The sequence below is a fragment of the Kryptolebias marmoratus genome, linkage group LG3, assembly GCF_001649575.2.
Source record: "Kryptolebias marmoratus isolate JLee-2015 linkage group LG3, ASM164957v2, whole genome shotgun sequence".
NCBI lineage: Eukaryota > Metazoa > Chordata > Actinopteri > Cyprinodontiformes > Rivulidae > Kryptolebias > Kryptolebias marmoratus.
In genome coordinates, this window is record NC_051432.1 from 11,781,593 (window position 1) to 11,795,681 (window position 14,089).

At 46.7% G+C, this 14,089-nt stretch overlaps 1 protein-coding gene across 2 annotated transcripts in view; it reads left to right on the plus strand.

Annotated features, from left to right (window-relative positions):
- The window catches only part of mxd4 (MAX dimerization protein 4), a 25,489-nt gene that overhangs the window by 3,499 nt on the left and 7,901 nt on the right, over positions 1 to 14,089 (plus strand). The window contains exon 3 of one of the 2 annotated variants that reach the window (XM_017420236.3): positions 2,688 to 2,717. The exons of the other annotated variant lie outside the window; for it this stretch is intronic. Within the exon in view, the coding sequence (XP_017275725.1) occupies positions 2,688 to 2,717 (30 nt within the window). The remainder of the gene's footprint in view (positions 1 to 2,687; positions 2,718 to 14,089) is intronic. 2 annotated transcript variants of the gene reach the window in all.

Here is a 14,089-nt window from a genome sequence, read left to right on the forward strand (position 1 = left end):
GGTGGAGGGGAGGTAAAAGAAGACTTTTTTATATATATATATATGCTTGAGCTGCGACACTGAGGTTCGCTGCTTCAGTTCAAGGCCTAGCTGCCCGTGGAGGAAAATGCATATTGCCCGCCGTCACTCGGCGTTGAGAAACGGAGTTGTGGCCCTTTCGGTCAAGTTACGCTCAGAGTTTTCGCACCACATTTCAGCTCAATCTCCGTAAAGGTTGACTGAGCTGCAGCCGGTTTTTGTGTTGACTGATGCCGGTTAGCCGTGGCAGCCATCTTGAATCCGGAAGTTAATCAGTTGTGGAGGTACATCCGATGGTTACTTCCTCAGAATTCATCCTGTGGTTCACGAGATATTTTGGTAACAGTGAAAACGGACGCACAGGCAAAAAAACCTAATGAGGATGTCAGTGGGGCTTGTGGAGTTTCATACGGTGCTCAGACCTGCAACATTTTGGGGCGATAATGTAGTTCGTTGCGGCGAACACCCGTGTGTGCGAACAGAACTCTGATGGCGTTTCTGTAGGTTTACTGGAGGCTGTTTTATTAAAAACAAATCATCTTCTTGATCACTTTTAGTCACGCAGCCTACCATACTGTAAGATAAACGTTCCAGATGACAAAAACCTGAAATAACAAACAGCTGAATCGTTGGCGCGGCCTCGAGTTTGCTCCTGTGAGTTGAGAGATGGTTTGGCTTTAGCACCAACAAAAAAAAAAGAAAGAAAAGCTAACAGAAAGCCATTTCCTCGGCCTTTGCTCTTTAGTTTTGCATATCACACACCGTGCCTTTTACATAACATGTAAAGGTGCGTGCTCATCTGCTGCGTTTTTACTGGGCTTGCGACGGCCTCCTCCCTCTGAATGATTTCCTGCTCCCGCTGTGCTTCGACTGGAACATTTTTTTTTCCCAATTTGTTTGAATAGCCCAACTTCCTCCACGGCGGAGCGAAGTTCTTTGTCTGCCTTTTTTTTTTTTATAGGTCAGCAGCAGTTTGAAGTCCCCCGCGCTCACGCCTTTTGGGCTCGATTTTGCGCAGATGCCTCATTTATCGCCGGGGGGTGGGGGTTGATCGTAACCTCTTCGGCGGCAGCAGTGGACAGTGTCACCGTGCAGATGCCCCCCCCCCCTCTTCTTTTTGCACAGCTGTGGGAAAACCACTGCTACGCGAACACAAGGGTCCCCTCAGACGGCGGAAAGTCTGAAAAGCCTTGTTGTCAGTCGTCAGTCTGGCTCTTTGTTGTTGCTGTTTTTGTTTTTCTTGCCGCGGTATCCATGACGGTCCCATGAACAGAGGGGCCTGTTTTCAGATGGACTGCGTCTCATAATAAGGGGGGGGGGCTCAGAATAGCCCACACGCTGAGGAATTCTGCCGCGACTACAAGCCTCCAGACGTCTGAGAGGGGTTTTATTCAGCGCCGCCGCCGCCGCTGGTCAGCCAGCGACAACAGCAGTGTGTGATGGATGTACAGACGACCCAGGATTGGGGTCACCAATTCTGCGTCTCGCTCAGGACTACTTTTGCTCTTCCGCGACGGCTGCAACCGGCGCCACGCTTTCGAATTGAACATATTTCTGTTTTGCTCGAGTTATAAAAGTAAAAAAAAAAATAAAAAGCACTATTTAAATATTGCTGTTTATTTGATGAGGAAAGTGTTTCGGTGTAGTGGGATACGAGACACACCCCAAAAAGCAGAATGTTGTGGTTTGATCCCCAACTTTGGCAACGAGTTGTCTGTTCTGCTCCTGCCCATCTCGACTGCCGAGTTTAGCCTGATTTTAAACCTTTTTCAGCCAAACAACAACAACTTCAAAATGTGCTGACACTAAATGTTGCTGTCATAAGCTCACAAACAGTTTCTGGTTGTCACTGGATCACGTCTTTTTTTTTTTTACTGTAAATGGATTAAAATGACCCAGCAGAGGGGCGTTATTGTCGCTGCTCAGCGATTCCCTGACTGTAGGCTGATGATAGAGACCTAAAGACATTAGGTCTTTAGGTGCTTACAGGGGTTTCGTTTTGAGCAGACAATGGGAGCAGACTGTGGCATGCCGTTCTCTAGGAAGTCGTATCTTTGTCCGTTGGAGCGTTCCTGAAGAGGCTAACAATGGAGCTGGCGTTCCACCGCCTCGCCGTGGAAGCGCAGACTTCCACTCACTCCAAAGCACAACATGTTGTCACTTTCTTAATAAATCGTTTACCAGACAGGATATTTTGGACTCGTTTGTTGTTCTTAGGAGAGAGTCTGATGATGTTGTTAGGTTACTTTGTGTTTCTGCTCACTGTCCGCTAAATCAGAGTCAGTTTGCAGCAGATTGCTGCTTCCGAGGTGAATTGTTTCGGCCTTTCTTATGCGTAACGCTTCGTCGTGAAGCAGCGTCGACGTTCAGAAGCCCGGGAGCCACATGAAGGCAGAAGGTAGAGGTGTAGAAGAGTCGAGGCCTTTCTCTGATCTTCTTACACTTTGTTGTTTTTTTTTTCTTCTGACAGTTTTTTGATCCTGCTCTTGATTCGCTCCAAACCAACCTGCTTTCATGCGCCTCACGTCTCGATCAAAACATTTAGCTCTGGTTATCCCACAGTCGTAACGGTCGTGTCGCGTGATTTGAAGTGTCTTTCTCTCTTTAGGGTTATGACTTTCTGCCCTGACGTTCGTCTTTTTTTTTGTTTTTCTTTTTCTCTCTTGCAGATCGTCACACAACGAACTGGAGAAACACAGGTGAGCCGCCATCCGACTCTGCTCTGCCTGCTCTGTGTCACGTGTGTCTGGCGTCTCTGAGCCGCTAACAGAGGAGCCGGGGCCCAGTCCTAAATGTCGGATGTGTCCCAGATGGGGAGCGGAGGTCATCTTTTAAGAGCAGGAGCTTTGTTCGATTAGTTCCCCGCCTCTGAAAAGCAATAATGGGATGATTTCAAAGAGCAGCTTGATGTCCGTTAGATGTGCCTGCAGTGTTCTCCAGCAGAGAGGGGGAATCCTGTCAGAAATGGAACCAGAATAACTCTGTGAACAGAGTGTTTGGTTTTTTTTTTTCTCCAAACAGATGGCACACACACTCTGATCCTGCTTCTCTGTGCGCGCCGCTCACGACTCGTGATTTTTGTTGCTAAATCCGTTCTGGCTTCCATCGAGGGGAACACGAGGAAGCAACCACCTCCTAGAAGATTAAAAAAAAAAAACACAAGTTGTGTAACAAACGTATACGTGAAAACCGTTCGTCATTTTGAAGCGGCCCTCCTCCTCCTGTGGGTTCAGGGGGAAACAGCTGATGTGACTCTCAGCACGTGAGAGCCGAGGCGGAGACGGGGCGTGTCCGGGCTGCGCCGTGTGACACGCCGGCCCCTCACGTTGAGGGCTCGAGGGTTTGCCAGTCACATGTCTGGGAGTGAGTAACAGGGCAAAAAAAACAAGCAGGGACATATTCCTCCCTCTCTGGCCTGAGAGACGCAGGCCCTGGATGATGATTACGCTGCGGCGGTTGAGACACAGCGGTTGCCTCACGCCGAGCGGCGGGCGTGGCTGGTTACCGGCGAACCGATGTCCAGTCAAACTGACAAACGCAAGTGCCAGTAATCAATTTACTCACTTCCCTTGTTATAAAAATCACACACTTGAGTTCCCTTTTTATTGGCTGATACCACAACGTATGAGCTTTACGTCACAATGTCCCGTCTTTGAAAAGTGACGATTGGCTTCACAGAAGGGTTTATTTTTTTATATAGTTTTTTTCTTTTAGTTACCTTTTTAGGACCTTTTCTGGTACAGTCACCTAATTTGTCATAGGGACCAGTAGTCATGGGGACCAAAGCCTGGTGCTGATACTGTGGGACACGACTTTTGGGTTCTGGGTTAGGGTCAGGCATGTGCTGGTAAGGTTAGCCTACCTAAATGAATGGAAGTCGATATAATGTCTTCTCCTCTTCGTACCAACTTTTCAGGCCCTACTGCTTCTTTTGGGGACCAAACCCTGGTCCGCATTTGTTCATTGTTGGGTTAGGGGTTTGGTTTAGGGTTCAGCTTGTACTGATAATGCTTAGGTTTGGGGTCAGGGTCATCGTTAGGCCGCGGAAAAGGATGGAAGTCAATGCACGCTCATCATAAGGACAGATAAATCTGTTTTTGTTTCTGTTTTTTTGTTACCATTTTAGGACTTTGTCAGGTACAGACACCTGTATTGTCAGGACCGGTTGTCATGGAGACCAAGGCCCAGTCCTAACACTTGGGAACATTGTTTCTGAGTTGGGGATCAGGTTTAGGGCTAAGGTGTGAATGAAGTTGAGGTCAGGGTTAGGTATGCAGTGCTAATGACTGGGGTTAGAGTTAGGGTGTGTGTGTGTGTGTGTGTGTGTGTGTGTGTGTGTGGAAATTTTCTAATCCGTTCAAGGCCACGCACAGATGAGGTGTCGTTGTTGTTCTTTACATCACAGTGAGTCGAAGCCCTGCCTGAACCTGCGGCCTCCAGTGACGCAGTCCTGTTAACAAGTTCTCAAACCCCGGCGTCAGAATAAACATGTCCGTGCCGCATACTTTACCTGCCTCTGAGGGAGCAGCCAGCAGAACATTTAACTATGATTTCAAGATTTTTTAGCGCCGCTGTTGCGAGTTATGAATTTTCCTTCATTACAGACGAATTATAAAGTCCGTCTGTTTAGAGCGCTGTTAAAACTCTTACCAGCTGGGGAGAAATGAGTCAAACGGTGAGTCTGGGAAGATGATATGTCTCTCTGCAGGACGGAGTTAGAAAACCGCAGCAAGCAGGTATTCAGACAGGCTCGTCGCAATTAATTGGAATGATTTTTTTGTTTTAGAACCTGTCCAGCACCATCACCTGCTCTTTGTCTTTTTTCGACTTCCTCAGCGTCTTCTAAAACATTTTTTGACGCTTATTCATATGAAAACCAAAACTGCTCCGGTTGTCCTGTTCAACCAGTTCACAGAGCATCCTTCATGGAGCCACAGCCCTTTTTTTTTATCTCCAGTAAAGCCAGTATCGCCACCGAGATCTCTCGCCTCCATCAGACGTCACACCGGGGAGGTGTTGCTGTCTGAGCCCTGACTCACCGTCTTTGTTCGGTCGTGGGTTGTTGTTTTTTTGTTTGTTTGTTTTTTGGTTTGTTTTCTGGTCGCAGCCCAGAGCCTGTGTTGTACTACAGTAAGTTCACGAGGCCAACAACGTGACTGATGAATGTCCGGAAGGCGCTGGGTGTCGTGTTGGGGAGTGGGTCCGGGCGGACAGGGTGCTGACCCGATTTTCAGCCCGAACATGCCCGTTTGTCTGGAAAAATCCAGCTTCTTTAGGAAAAAAAATCATTTAAATGAAACAGTTTTTCATAAAAGACTTAGTCAGGTCAGAGACCCAGACCTGATTTTGAATATTTTGTTCATTTTGCACAATTAGATTCATTTTAACCACGCAAAATATAAACAAATAATCAATAAAATCAATCATTTAAATGAAATATATTTCTTAATTTGATGCCTATCTGTTAGTTTGTCTGTCCTATTGAGAACATGGGACCAAACAGCTTCAAATCCATGTTCATTTCTTTACTTTCAGGACAAATAAAATCAAACCTTAATGATTCCAAGACTGATAACAAAGGCCCAGCATTCCTGGAAGGAATGCATGTCGCCCGCCGCCGTTCCAAAGTGAGATCATGTCCCGATGAGAAGCGACGGAGACAGTATCTGTGATCTCGTGCGTGACCAAGTGACGTATGTGTTGGAAGGTGACTCTCAGCGACTGCCATGTTCAGTTCAAATCATTTAAAAAAAAATTCTGGCTAGATTTAATCAGCTGCGGTGGCCATCTTGAATGGGGCTGACTTCGAAAGCTGTAATCCGTTGCGGATGTACAGCCAGGGATCGCTTTCTGAAAGCTTCACTAAAACCCATATGATGGTTCTTGAGGTGTTTTGCTAAAGCTACAGACAAATGAACACACACACAGTCATTATAGCCCTTGTCAGCTGGGGGATAGTAACGCTTGTAGATACAGTCAGCTGACTGATAATCGATGGTTTTCAGATCGAATGATCAGGGTTTTTGTTTGTTTTTTGTTTTTTTCCCCCCATTTCACGTGAGCTGCTTTGCTGCGGCCCTTTCGGTGTGGGTCAGTGCCGCCTTGGCAGACGTCCAGGAGACGCCCTGCATATATTTGTGTCCTGTTATCAGAGCGAGTCGTCTGCTGGGTGGGTGCAGAGTCCCACAGGGTCGTCTGTCCCGACATGGCCTGCTTATCTGTGGCGGCTCTGTTGAGACCACCTCCAGGATGAGTTCCCGTCCTCTCTCATCTGAGCGGAGAAGCAACGTGGCCTCTTGCAGCTCAGTGTCCCGTCTTCAGTTTTGTTCAAAGCGACTGCCGCGGTGTGGTTGGCCTCCGCCGGCATCGCTTCCTTCCCATTTCTTGCTTCAGCCACTCTCGATTGTGCCCCTCTGACGTCTCAGCGCGCCACAAGTTTCCTTTCGAGCGGCGACCCACGAGCCCGCTGCGTTCCCACACATGCCACCCGTTTTACGGGAAATGCAGATCGAGTTGAGCGCGTGGCACGTCAGCGGCGCCGCTTCTCTGAACCGAAAGGAGGATTTGCGGCTCTGTTCTCCATCGACCTCCGCTCGCTTCCATCGTCAGGTGCGCCCAAGGGGGGTGTTCCCACGGCTGCGATTGGAGGGATGCTCAGAGTTCGGGGATTTATTTGAGCCAACACCAGTTTGGAGGACCCTGCTTTTAAATCGCCACGCAGGAGCGATCAGACCGTTTGTCACGGCCTAATCTTCCTGCTAATTAAATTTACTCTCCAAGCTGAGAGGAATGACTTATTTGCCTTGTGAGGGTCCAGGAGAGCCCGTTTGTTTTTTCTGCTCCCCCTCAAACAGTGTTTGAGTTATGTCTACCCGTCCCCACACTCACTGATACTTTACCTCCTTCTCCCTCTTTCCCCAGAAACCACATCTGGTATTTCTGTTATCGTTTTTTAGTTTTTCTTGTTCTGGTTCTCCATTTCGCCTTCTAAGTGTGTTTGAGTCAGCAGAACCCAGAGGCAGTAAAAGAAAAAAAAATAGGTGGAGGACAGCTTGCCTCTCACAGAGGACCTTTATCGTTTTACAGAGGAGTAAACGCCCCCGCTCTCCTCCCTGTTAGTGTGTGACGGTGACTTTCTATCGAAGGCAGCGCTGCGTTTTATTGTCGCTCGTGAACTGAGCCCAGCTGTAGTTAAATACTGATCTGGATTCTGTTTTGTTCATTAGGTTTTTTTTTTTTTAAATGTCATGTTTTGCTGCTGGGAAACTGTCGCCAAAACAAAGTTTGGAAAGTTTGTAGTTTTTTTTTTTTTTTTTTTGCTTTCAGATTTGGTTAAGGTGTGACGTTAACATTCTTATGTGATTGCTCCGTACTTCCTCAACCATCACAATGATAGTTACGTTCCTCTTTTCTTTTTCTTTTTTTTTTGGTCTGGTTGTCTGGTGTCATAGGATAGGAAGATAAGCTAATACAGAAAATGATGATGTCCAAGTGAAGCGTCATCACATTATCACCTGCCGCCTAAAGGCAAAAGCTTGAAGCATTTTAAACCTAGGATTTTCTTTATTTTTTGGGGTTAAAATTTGATTGGTTTATGATTTGAATGTCTAAAAATGTATTTTCACCCAGTGTTTGACTGATAAAAAGAAACTGTAGATCCCTCACATCTGAGATGAGGGAGATTTCTGTATGAGGCTAATTTTCCACGTTTCTCGGGCAGATGAAACTTGCTCTGCAGGATCGGGCAAATACAACCCATTTTTTGTTTCATATAAACTGGTACGAGCACGGGACAGACTGTCTCATAAGGGGGGACCTGCCACAGACGCATTTCTCAGCAGGGCTGCTGAACGGACGATTAGCTCAGTGGGTTGATTAAAGGTCCCCCTCCGAATAAGGAGAACCCTGTTCATCAAGCTCATTTTGGTCAAATCTGGGCTCAGCTGAATCAGGGTTTTTCATGCCGACATGTTCCAAAGTTTAGTTTTTAGGAAATTTAGCACCGCATTTAGCTAAAAGTGTCCCCTTCTCCTGCTGAAGCGTCGTCGCTGCAGGGTGTCCTCTGGTAAACAGAACGAACTTGAACATAACAGCTGAAACGCAGAAAAACAACAGGAGAGGATGCGTTCGCCCAGCCTTTCGGTCGTGGAAACACAAGTAATTAACGAAAGACACGACAAGGAGGAGAACAGTGTCCTGAACCATTCATGGTTTGGCCCACACCTTATGAACCCGGGGAGGAGGAGGAGGAGAGGAAGACATTCTTGAGTACTGCTGAGGGGAGGAATGAGAGGCAGCATGGGACGTGGCTGCTGCAGCATTTGTGTCAACCAGGCTGCTCGAAATTCAGGTCAGCGGAGCACACGCACATATGCTGGAATGTGGAGTTAAGTAACAGAGGCGGCGTCGGGGGGAGATCTGCTCCACAGCGCTCGCTGGCCGAATCTGCTGTGTCGTTGGGCAGCGGCAGTTAAGCTTTAAAGCTCCAACATGAGGCACCAGTTCACTGATCTGGATTTGAGTAGGTGTCGTGGAAATGCTCAAGTTCTGTGCAGAATCTTTAACAAATATATATATATATATATATACTGGAGAAACTGCCCGTCCTGTGAAAATCCAGTGTGAATGTCGAGTGCTGAATGACTCTGCTGAAGCCAAAGCCGAGTTGTTAAAGTTAAAACGAGCAAAACAGAGGCTGGGATGTGGGATGCCTGGCTGGGATGCTCAGGTTGGGATGCCCGAGTTAGGAGGCAGAACAGGAGCTAAAAACTAAGAAGCACAACCAGCGGACACAAAAGGCAAAAGGTGCTAAAGCGAAAATTCGCAAAGCTGTAACTAAAATCAGTGAAGCGGATGCTAAAATGAGTTAAACTGTTTCTAAAAAAATGTCTAAAAGTAGCATAAGAAGACAAAAATAGAACAAAAATGCTGAAGCAAAGAGAACAATGTTTCTGAAGGAACTGAAGAGATGAATGGATTTCTGTGGGCCCTTTTTTTTAATAAAGTAATTTCAAACGTTTAAAGTTACAAAAACCAACAGTCGTAGCACCCGCCTCCCGGTCGAGCTGAACATTTTGATAGATAGTAGCACTTAGTAGGCAGAAGTAGTTTGATTGCAAAAAACATCTGGAAAAAACCAAACTGTGAACAGGAAAACAATAGTGTGCCTGCTGAGTCAGCGTTCTCACAATAAAGTTTAGTGAAGTCATGTTGGTGTTGCAGCAATGCCCCCTCAGGTTTGAACGCTCGCAGTAGACTCGAGGCCCCCCGCTCTGAAACCGTCCCGTCTGATGTTTACACCCCGGATTCTTCTCTCGTGCCACCAGATTCCTATTGGTAATTATTAACAAGGATGATTTAAAAAAACAGGGGCAGGCTGTGTTTATCGAGCCTGGCAGGCTTGTCTCTGCTCGTCCGTCCGTGGTTTGCAGACGCACTCGGCGTTGCACGCAGCGGAAAGGCGTTTCACGTCCAGGTCTGTCATTCCAGTGCTAAAAAGGTTCAGAGACGCTCGGNGGGGCGGGGCGGGGCGGGGCGGGGGGGGATTCGATGGAAATTCGAGTTGCTCGTGTTGTAATTCCACTACAAGCGAGCGGCGGAGGAACTCCACTACTTCCTGTTGTTTAATAACAAATAAAGCCTGTTTGTTGAGAGGGTTTCTATGAAATGTGGGGCTGCGTTCATGTGTGTGTGTGTGTTTTGGTTTCTGTTTGCTGCCTACAGTATGTGTGTGTGTCACATGTCAGAGTGAGTGACTGCAGTCAGGAGTGTGTGTGTGTGTCTGTTTACTTGGATCCGTCTGCCTCGCCTTCTAGCTGTCACTGTGCTCAATGGGCGTGGCCTTTCTTCGGCAAAAGTGACGTTTCGTATCAGCGTTTCGTATTAGTGTTTCGTATCAGCGCCATAAAAAGGCCTCTCCCCCCCGCCCGGCGTGCGAGCGGCTCGTATCGCTGACAGTTTTACGTGAGCCGTTTCATTTTTCTGCCATCTTGTTTTTTTGTTTTTCTTTTCGAAGGCGGCTCTCCGACTCCCACATAAGAAAACGTTCGGCTCATCCAGGAGACGGATGCTCTGACTTTGTAACTTTGTAACTTTTAAACTTTTCACAATATTTAACTTTATTTACAAATATTTTCCCCATAGAGGTTTACTGAGTTCTCTTTAGTTTCTTAAAAAACAATGTTAGCGTTCAGCTAGCATTTTGATACTTTTAGCTAACCTTTGGCCACTTTTAGCTACTTTTTTGCTACCATTAGTTAGACTTTACTATTTCTAGTTTCTAGCTATTCTTTAGCTTTTAGCTGTGGTTTTGCTACTTTTTATACCTCACCTTGAACAGCTCCGTCCCTGTTTTTTAACGAATCTCGGTCAGGTTCTTCATCACTTACCATCCACACCTCTTCCATTTTGCACAAGGTTTCGGGTTGTTGCCGGAGCTTTTATTTTCGTAGATTTGTACGGTTCAAAAGGACGTCAAGTAGTTCTTTGAAGTCGTGAGCAGTCACTTAAAGTTGAGACACAACTCATCTGAGCAGTAGGCGGGGATTCCGACACTTGAGGTGACACAGCTCCTAAATATCTCCTAAATATCTCTCTGCCTAATTTTAGACCTCATTTAGTCATTCATGTAACACAGAACACGTTCGACTCAAGTCTGTAAAAAAAAAAACACCAGAGAGCCGCAAACAGAAGCCGATGACTGGGAGAAAAGGTGGATCTGCAGTCTGAATGTTTTTCTGTTTATTAGGATTAAACATCAGTGCATCAAAAAACACAATCATTTTGTTTAGTTTATGAGCTGAAGAAGAAAGAGGTTCATGTAGAGACATGGTTATACGTTCCCTTTCTATTGGCAGATGAAAAAAAACAAACACAATAGGTCATTTCACTTATCGCGCCGTAGAAACGATAAACCCACGTACCAGCGAGCAGATTTTATTAAAACTCTCCGAAAGTAATCATTGGCTGTACATCTGCAGCTGGTTCAAGATGGCCGCCGCATGATGGGCGACATGCATTCCTTCAGGGAGTGCTGCTTTCGTTTCTTTGTTTTTATTCCTGCCAGTCTTGAGTAAATACAGGTGTCTACAAGAAAAAGTTTTTTGTTTTTTTTAGTGTGTGTGTGTGAATACTCAAAAGTTTTATTTTTTTAGCCGCACGTCCCCGAAACGAGGCCCTGGGAGTCCGGAGTGAAAAAAACAAACTATCTTGAAACCCCACCTTTTTTTTTTTTCGACTTTTGTGTCGAGGACCTGAACCCACAACCTTTTTTTGAAAATGATGATGTCATAGCCCACCTCTAATTTAACCTTTGACCCGAGGCCGTCCCTTTTTTTGTTGTTGTTGTTTCTTTCTCACTGTGTTTACGTTTCGTGGCAGCGTGCAAGATTTCTGCTCGCACCTACTGTTTTTTGGTGTATTCTTGCTGCGGTTTGATAGCGCGCCTGCAGCGTTTAGGGTCAATTTTTGGCGTTTCTGTGTGGATGACGACATCTTTAGAAAAGGTGGTGTCCTTTCTGAGAACATTTTAGGAAACATGAAATAAAAAGATCACTTTGGGAAAGACCTATATTGTAGCCTACAAAACCTTTCACTTTAACATAGACAGCTATAGACAGTTTAGATGTTATTTAGACATCTTTTCAACCCCAAAATGCTCAGTTGGTTGCCTCCTGAGAGAGCATCGTTGTTCCTGAACACAACCTACAGAGATGGGTTTCTCTGGGCTGGAATTTTCCCGTCTGGTGACGTTGTTTTGGCTCAAGCGGAGACGTATGGTGTTGCACGTTCTCGCCGTAAACTTCATCGGGAGTGAAGGGAGGGGGGGGGGGTGCTAAACCCAACAGCGGAGATTCTGACCTCTAACCTTCGCTCAGCAGGTTTTGGCTGCGCGCCAGACGTGTCACTCAGTCCTGCATGCATGGGAAGAGGAATGCGGTGCTTTAAGTTCACGAAGCAGTGCAGCGAGTGCAGGCCGAAGACTTGTTGTTTTGCACCAGCCTGCCTCCTCTGCCTCTTTGTGAGCGCATAGAGCCGTTCTGGGACACTCTGTGGCCACCAGGAATGTGTGTGTGTGTGTGTGTGTATTTGTGATTGCTGAGCATTGTGTCCCAAATGCTCATGTAGCTGCAGGTACAACTTGAGCAACAAAACAAGATATTTTCACAGACCCAAGGCCTGAAAGAGCAGACAGGATGTGTGCTCAGCAACATCGGAGTAAGTCAGCACTTTAAATAGCTTGTTTCACTTCAAGTGGTGTGCAGCTCATTTGGAGCAAAAGGCAAAAGTTGCTCTTTTTTTCTTTTCTTCTTCCCTGTCCCAAAAGCCTTTTGTTTTGGCACCGAGCTGCTAATGGAGAGGAAACGGGAGTGGGGAGGGCCAGAGGTGGGGCACAAATCATCCCGTGGTGCTCGGCACGTGACGGCAGTCAGGTGGAGGTTTCTGGCTGCGCAACTTTCTCCGTGCCCACACGCTGTTGGAGCAAGGGAACACCGAAGACGGCGTTTCAACTTCTGACGTTCAGCTCGAGAAGCACCCTGCACGCAAACCCCCACGATGGCAGCCCGGTGCCGCGGCGCTGCTTGCTCATCGTAAACTAGTTATTTTTTGTTTGTTTTCTTTCTTTATATAAAAGCAGCCGGACAAATTTGGAAAAAAAAATGAGTAGGGGATTTAGAGGCACTCGGGCCAGACGGCGCACTCTGCCTGCTCTCCTGTCAGGGACACAGCACTCGCGTTGAACACGCCACTCCCCCCCCACCANNNCCCGGCCCCGGCGCGCGAGCGGCTGTTCCAGGCGATCTGATAAACATTGCGTGACAAGGGCTCGGCTCAGGCAAAACAAACGTGAGTGAGCGAGGGACCCAGACCCCACCCCCCTCCCCCCGTACTGCTGTAAATCAGCTGTGTGCTCTTGAGGAAAAGTGGTGAGTGTGTCTCGGGGCGGGGGGGAGCACATGCTGCTGTCAGGGAGCTGTCAGGGTTGAACTGAGTCCTGTTTTGTTGATAGGCATCGGGAACACGGAGCCCTCCTCAAACAAAGGTGCTGCAGGTCGTACGGAGGTGGGGGCACGGTCGTGTCAGGGTGCTTTTTGTCACCGCGGCGTTGCAGTCAGGCTGAAAAACGTTCAGCTTTTAGTGGAAGCCATGCTTTGATTTTGCAGAGATCTGCATTTTGGTTTGGAACAAATAAGATAAAACAAAAGTTTAGTCTTTTTGTTCCCAACATAAACTGTTGTGCAGTTGTTAGAAATGAAGCTTGTTTTGGGAATTCCTACATATATTTCTTCTTTTTTCCACCCCCCTAACTAAATCTGTCTTTTTTTTTTTTTTGTAGATTCCTAAACAGGAGACAAATTAGCAAAGAACTCTTATTTCCAAAGTTTTGTACATTGTCACCATCCTTCCTTCCTTCTGTGGCTGCATTCACAAACAAAAAACAAAAAAAGCCAAAATATAAACACCATTCCTCGAAAACTGTCTGGTTCAAGGACTGGTGTGAAAATAATCGGGGTGGAAAATGACCAATGCCACTCCCCCAACCCACCCAAAAAAGTAAATGAAAACAAAAAGAAAAAAAGAAAAGAAAGACTACAGAAGAGTCGCACTTCAGAAATGACTAAATGTTTGTAATATTTGGGAGTACAGAAATGGCTTCAGGCTAAAAAAACAAATAACCGTGTTGCCGTATTTAAGAGAAGCGCTCCGGAGCAGATTTCTGTTCCCTTCCAGCCACATTAAATACACGATAAAGGGCCGGAGAGGCATGAAGTCCAAAAAAAAAAAAACTGGAGGGGAAAGTCAAGTGAGAGTATTTGGGGAAATGCCTTATTTTATGTTTTTTTTATTACAAGAAGGTGGGAGGCGGGGGTCCGTGACCGTTGGCTCAGATTACCCTTTGGATGATGATGAGTGGCGCTCTGCCGGCTGCAGCTGAGCACGCTACGCTGAAAGAGGCCCTTTTTTTACAACCCGAGAGAACGTCGTCCACTCACCCGGACCCCCACTCCCAGTCCAGAAAAAACACCCTCCGTCCCCTCCTCCTCCTGCTACTGCAGAGACCCCCACCCGC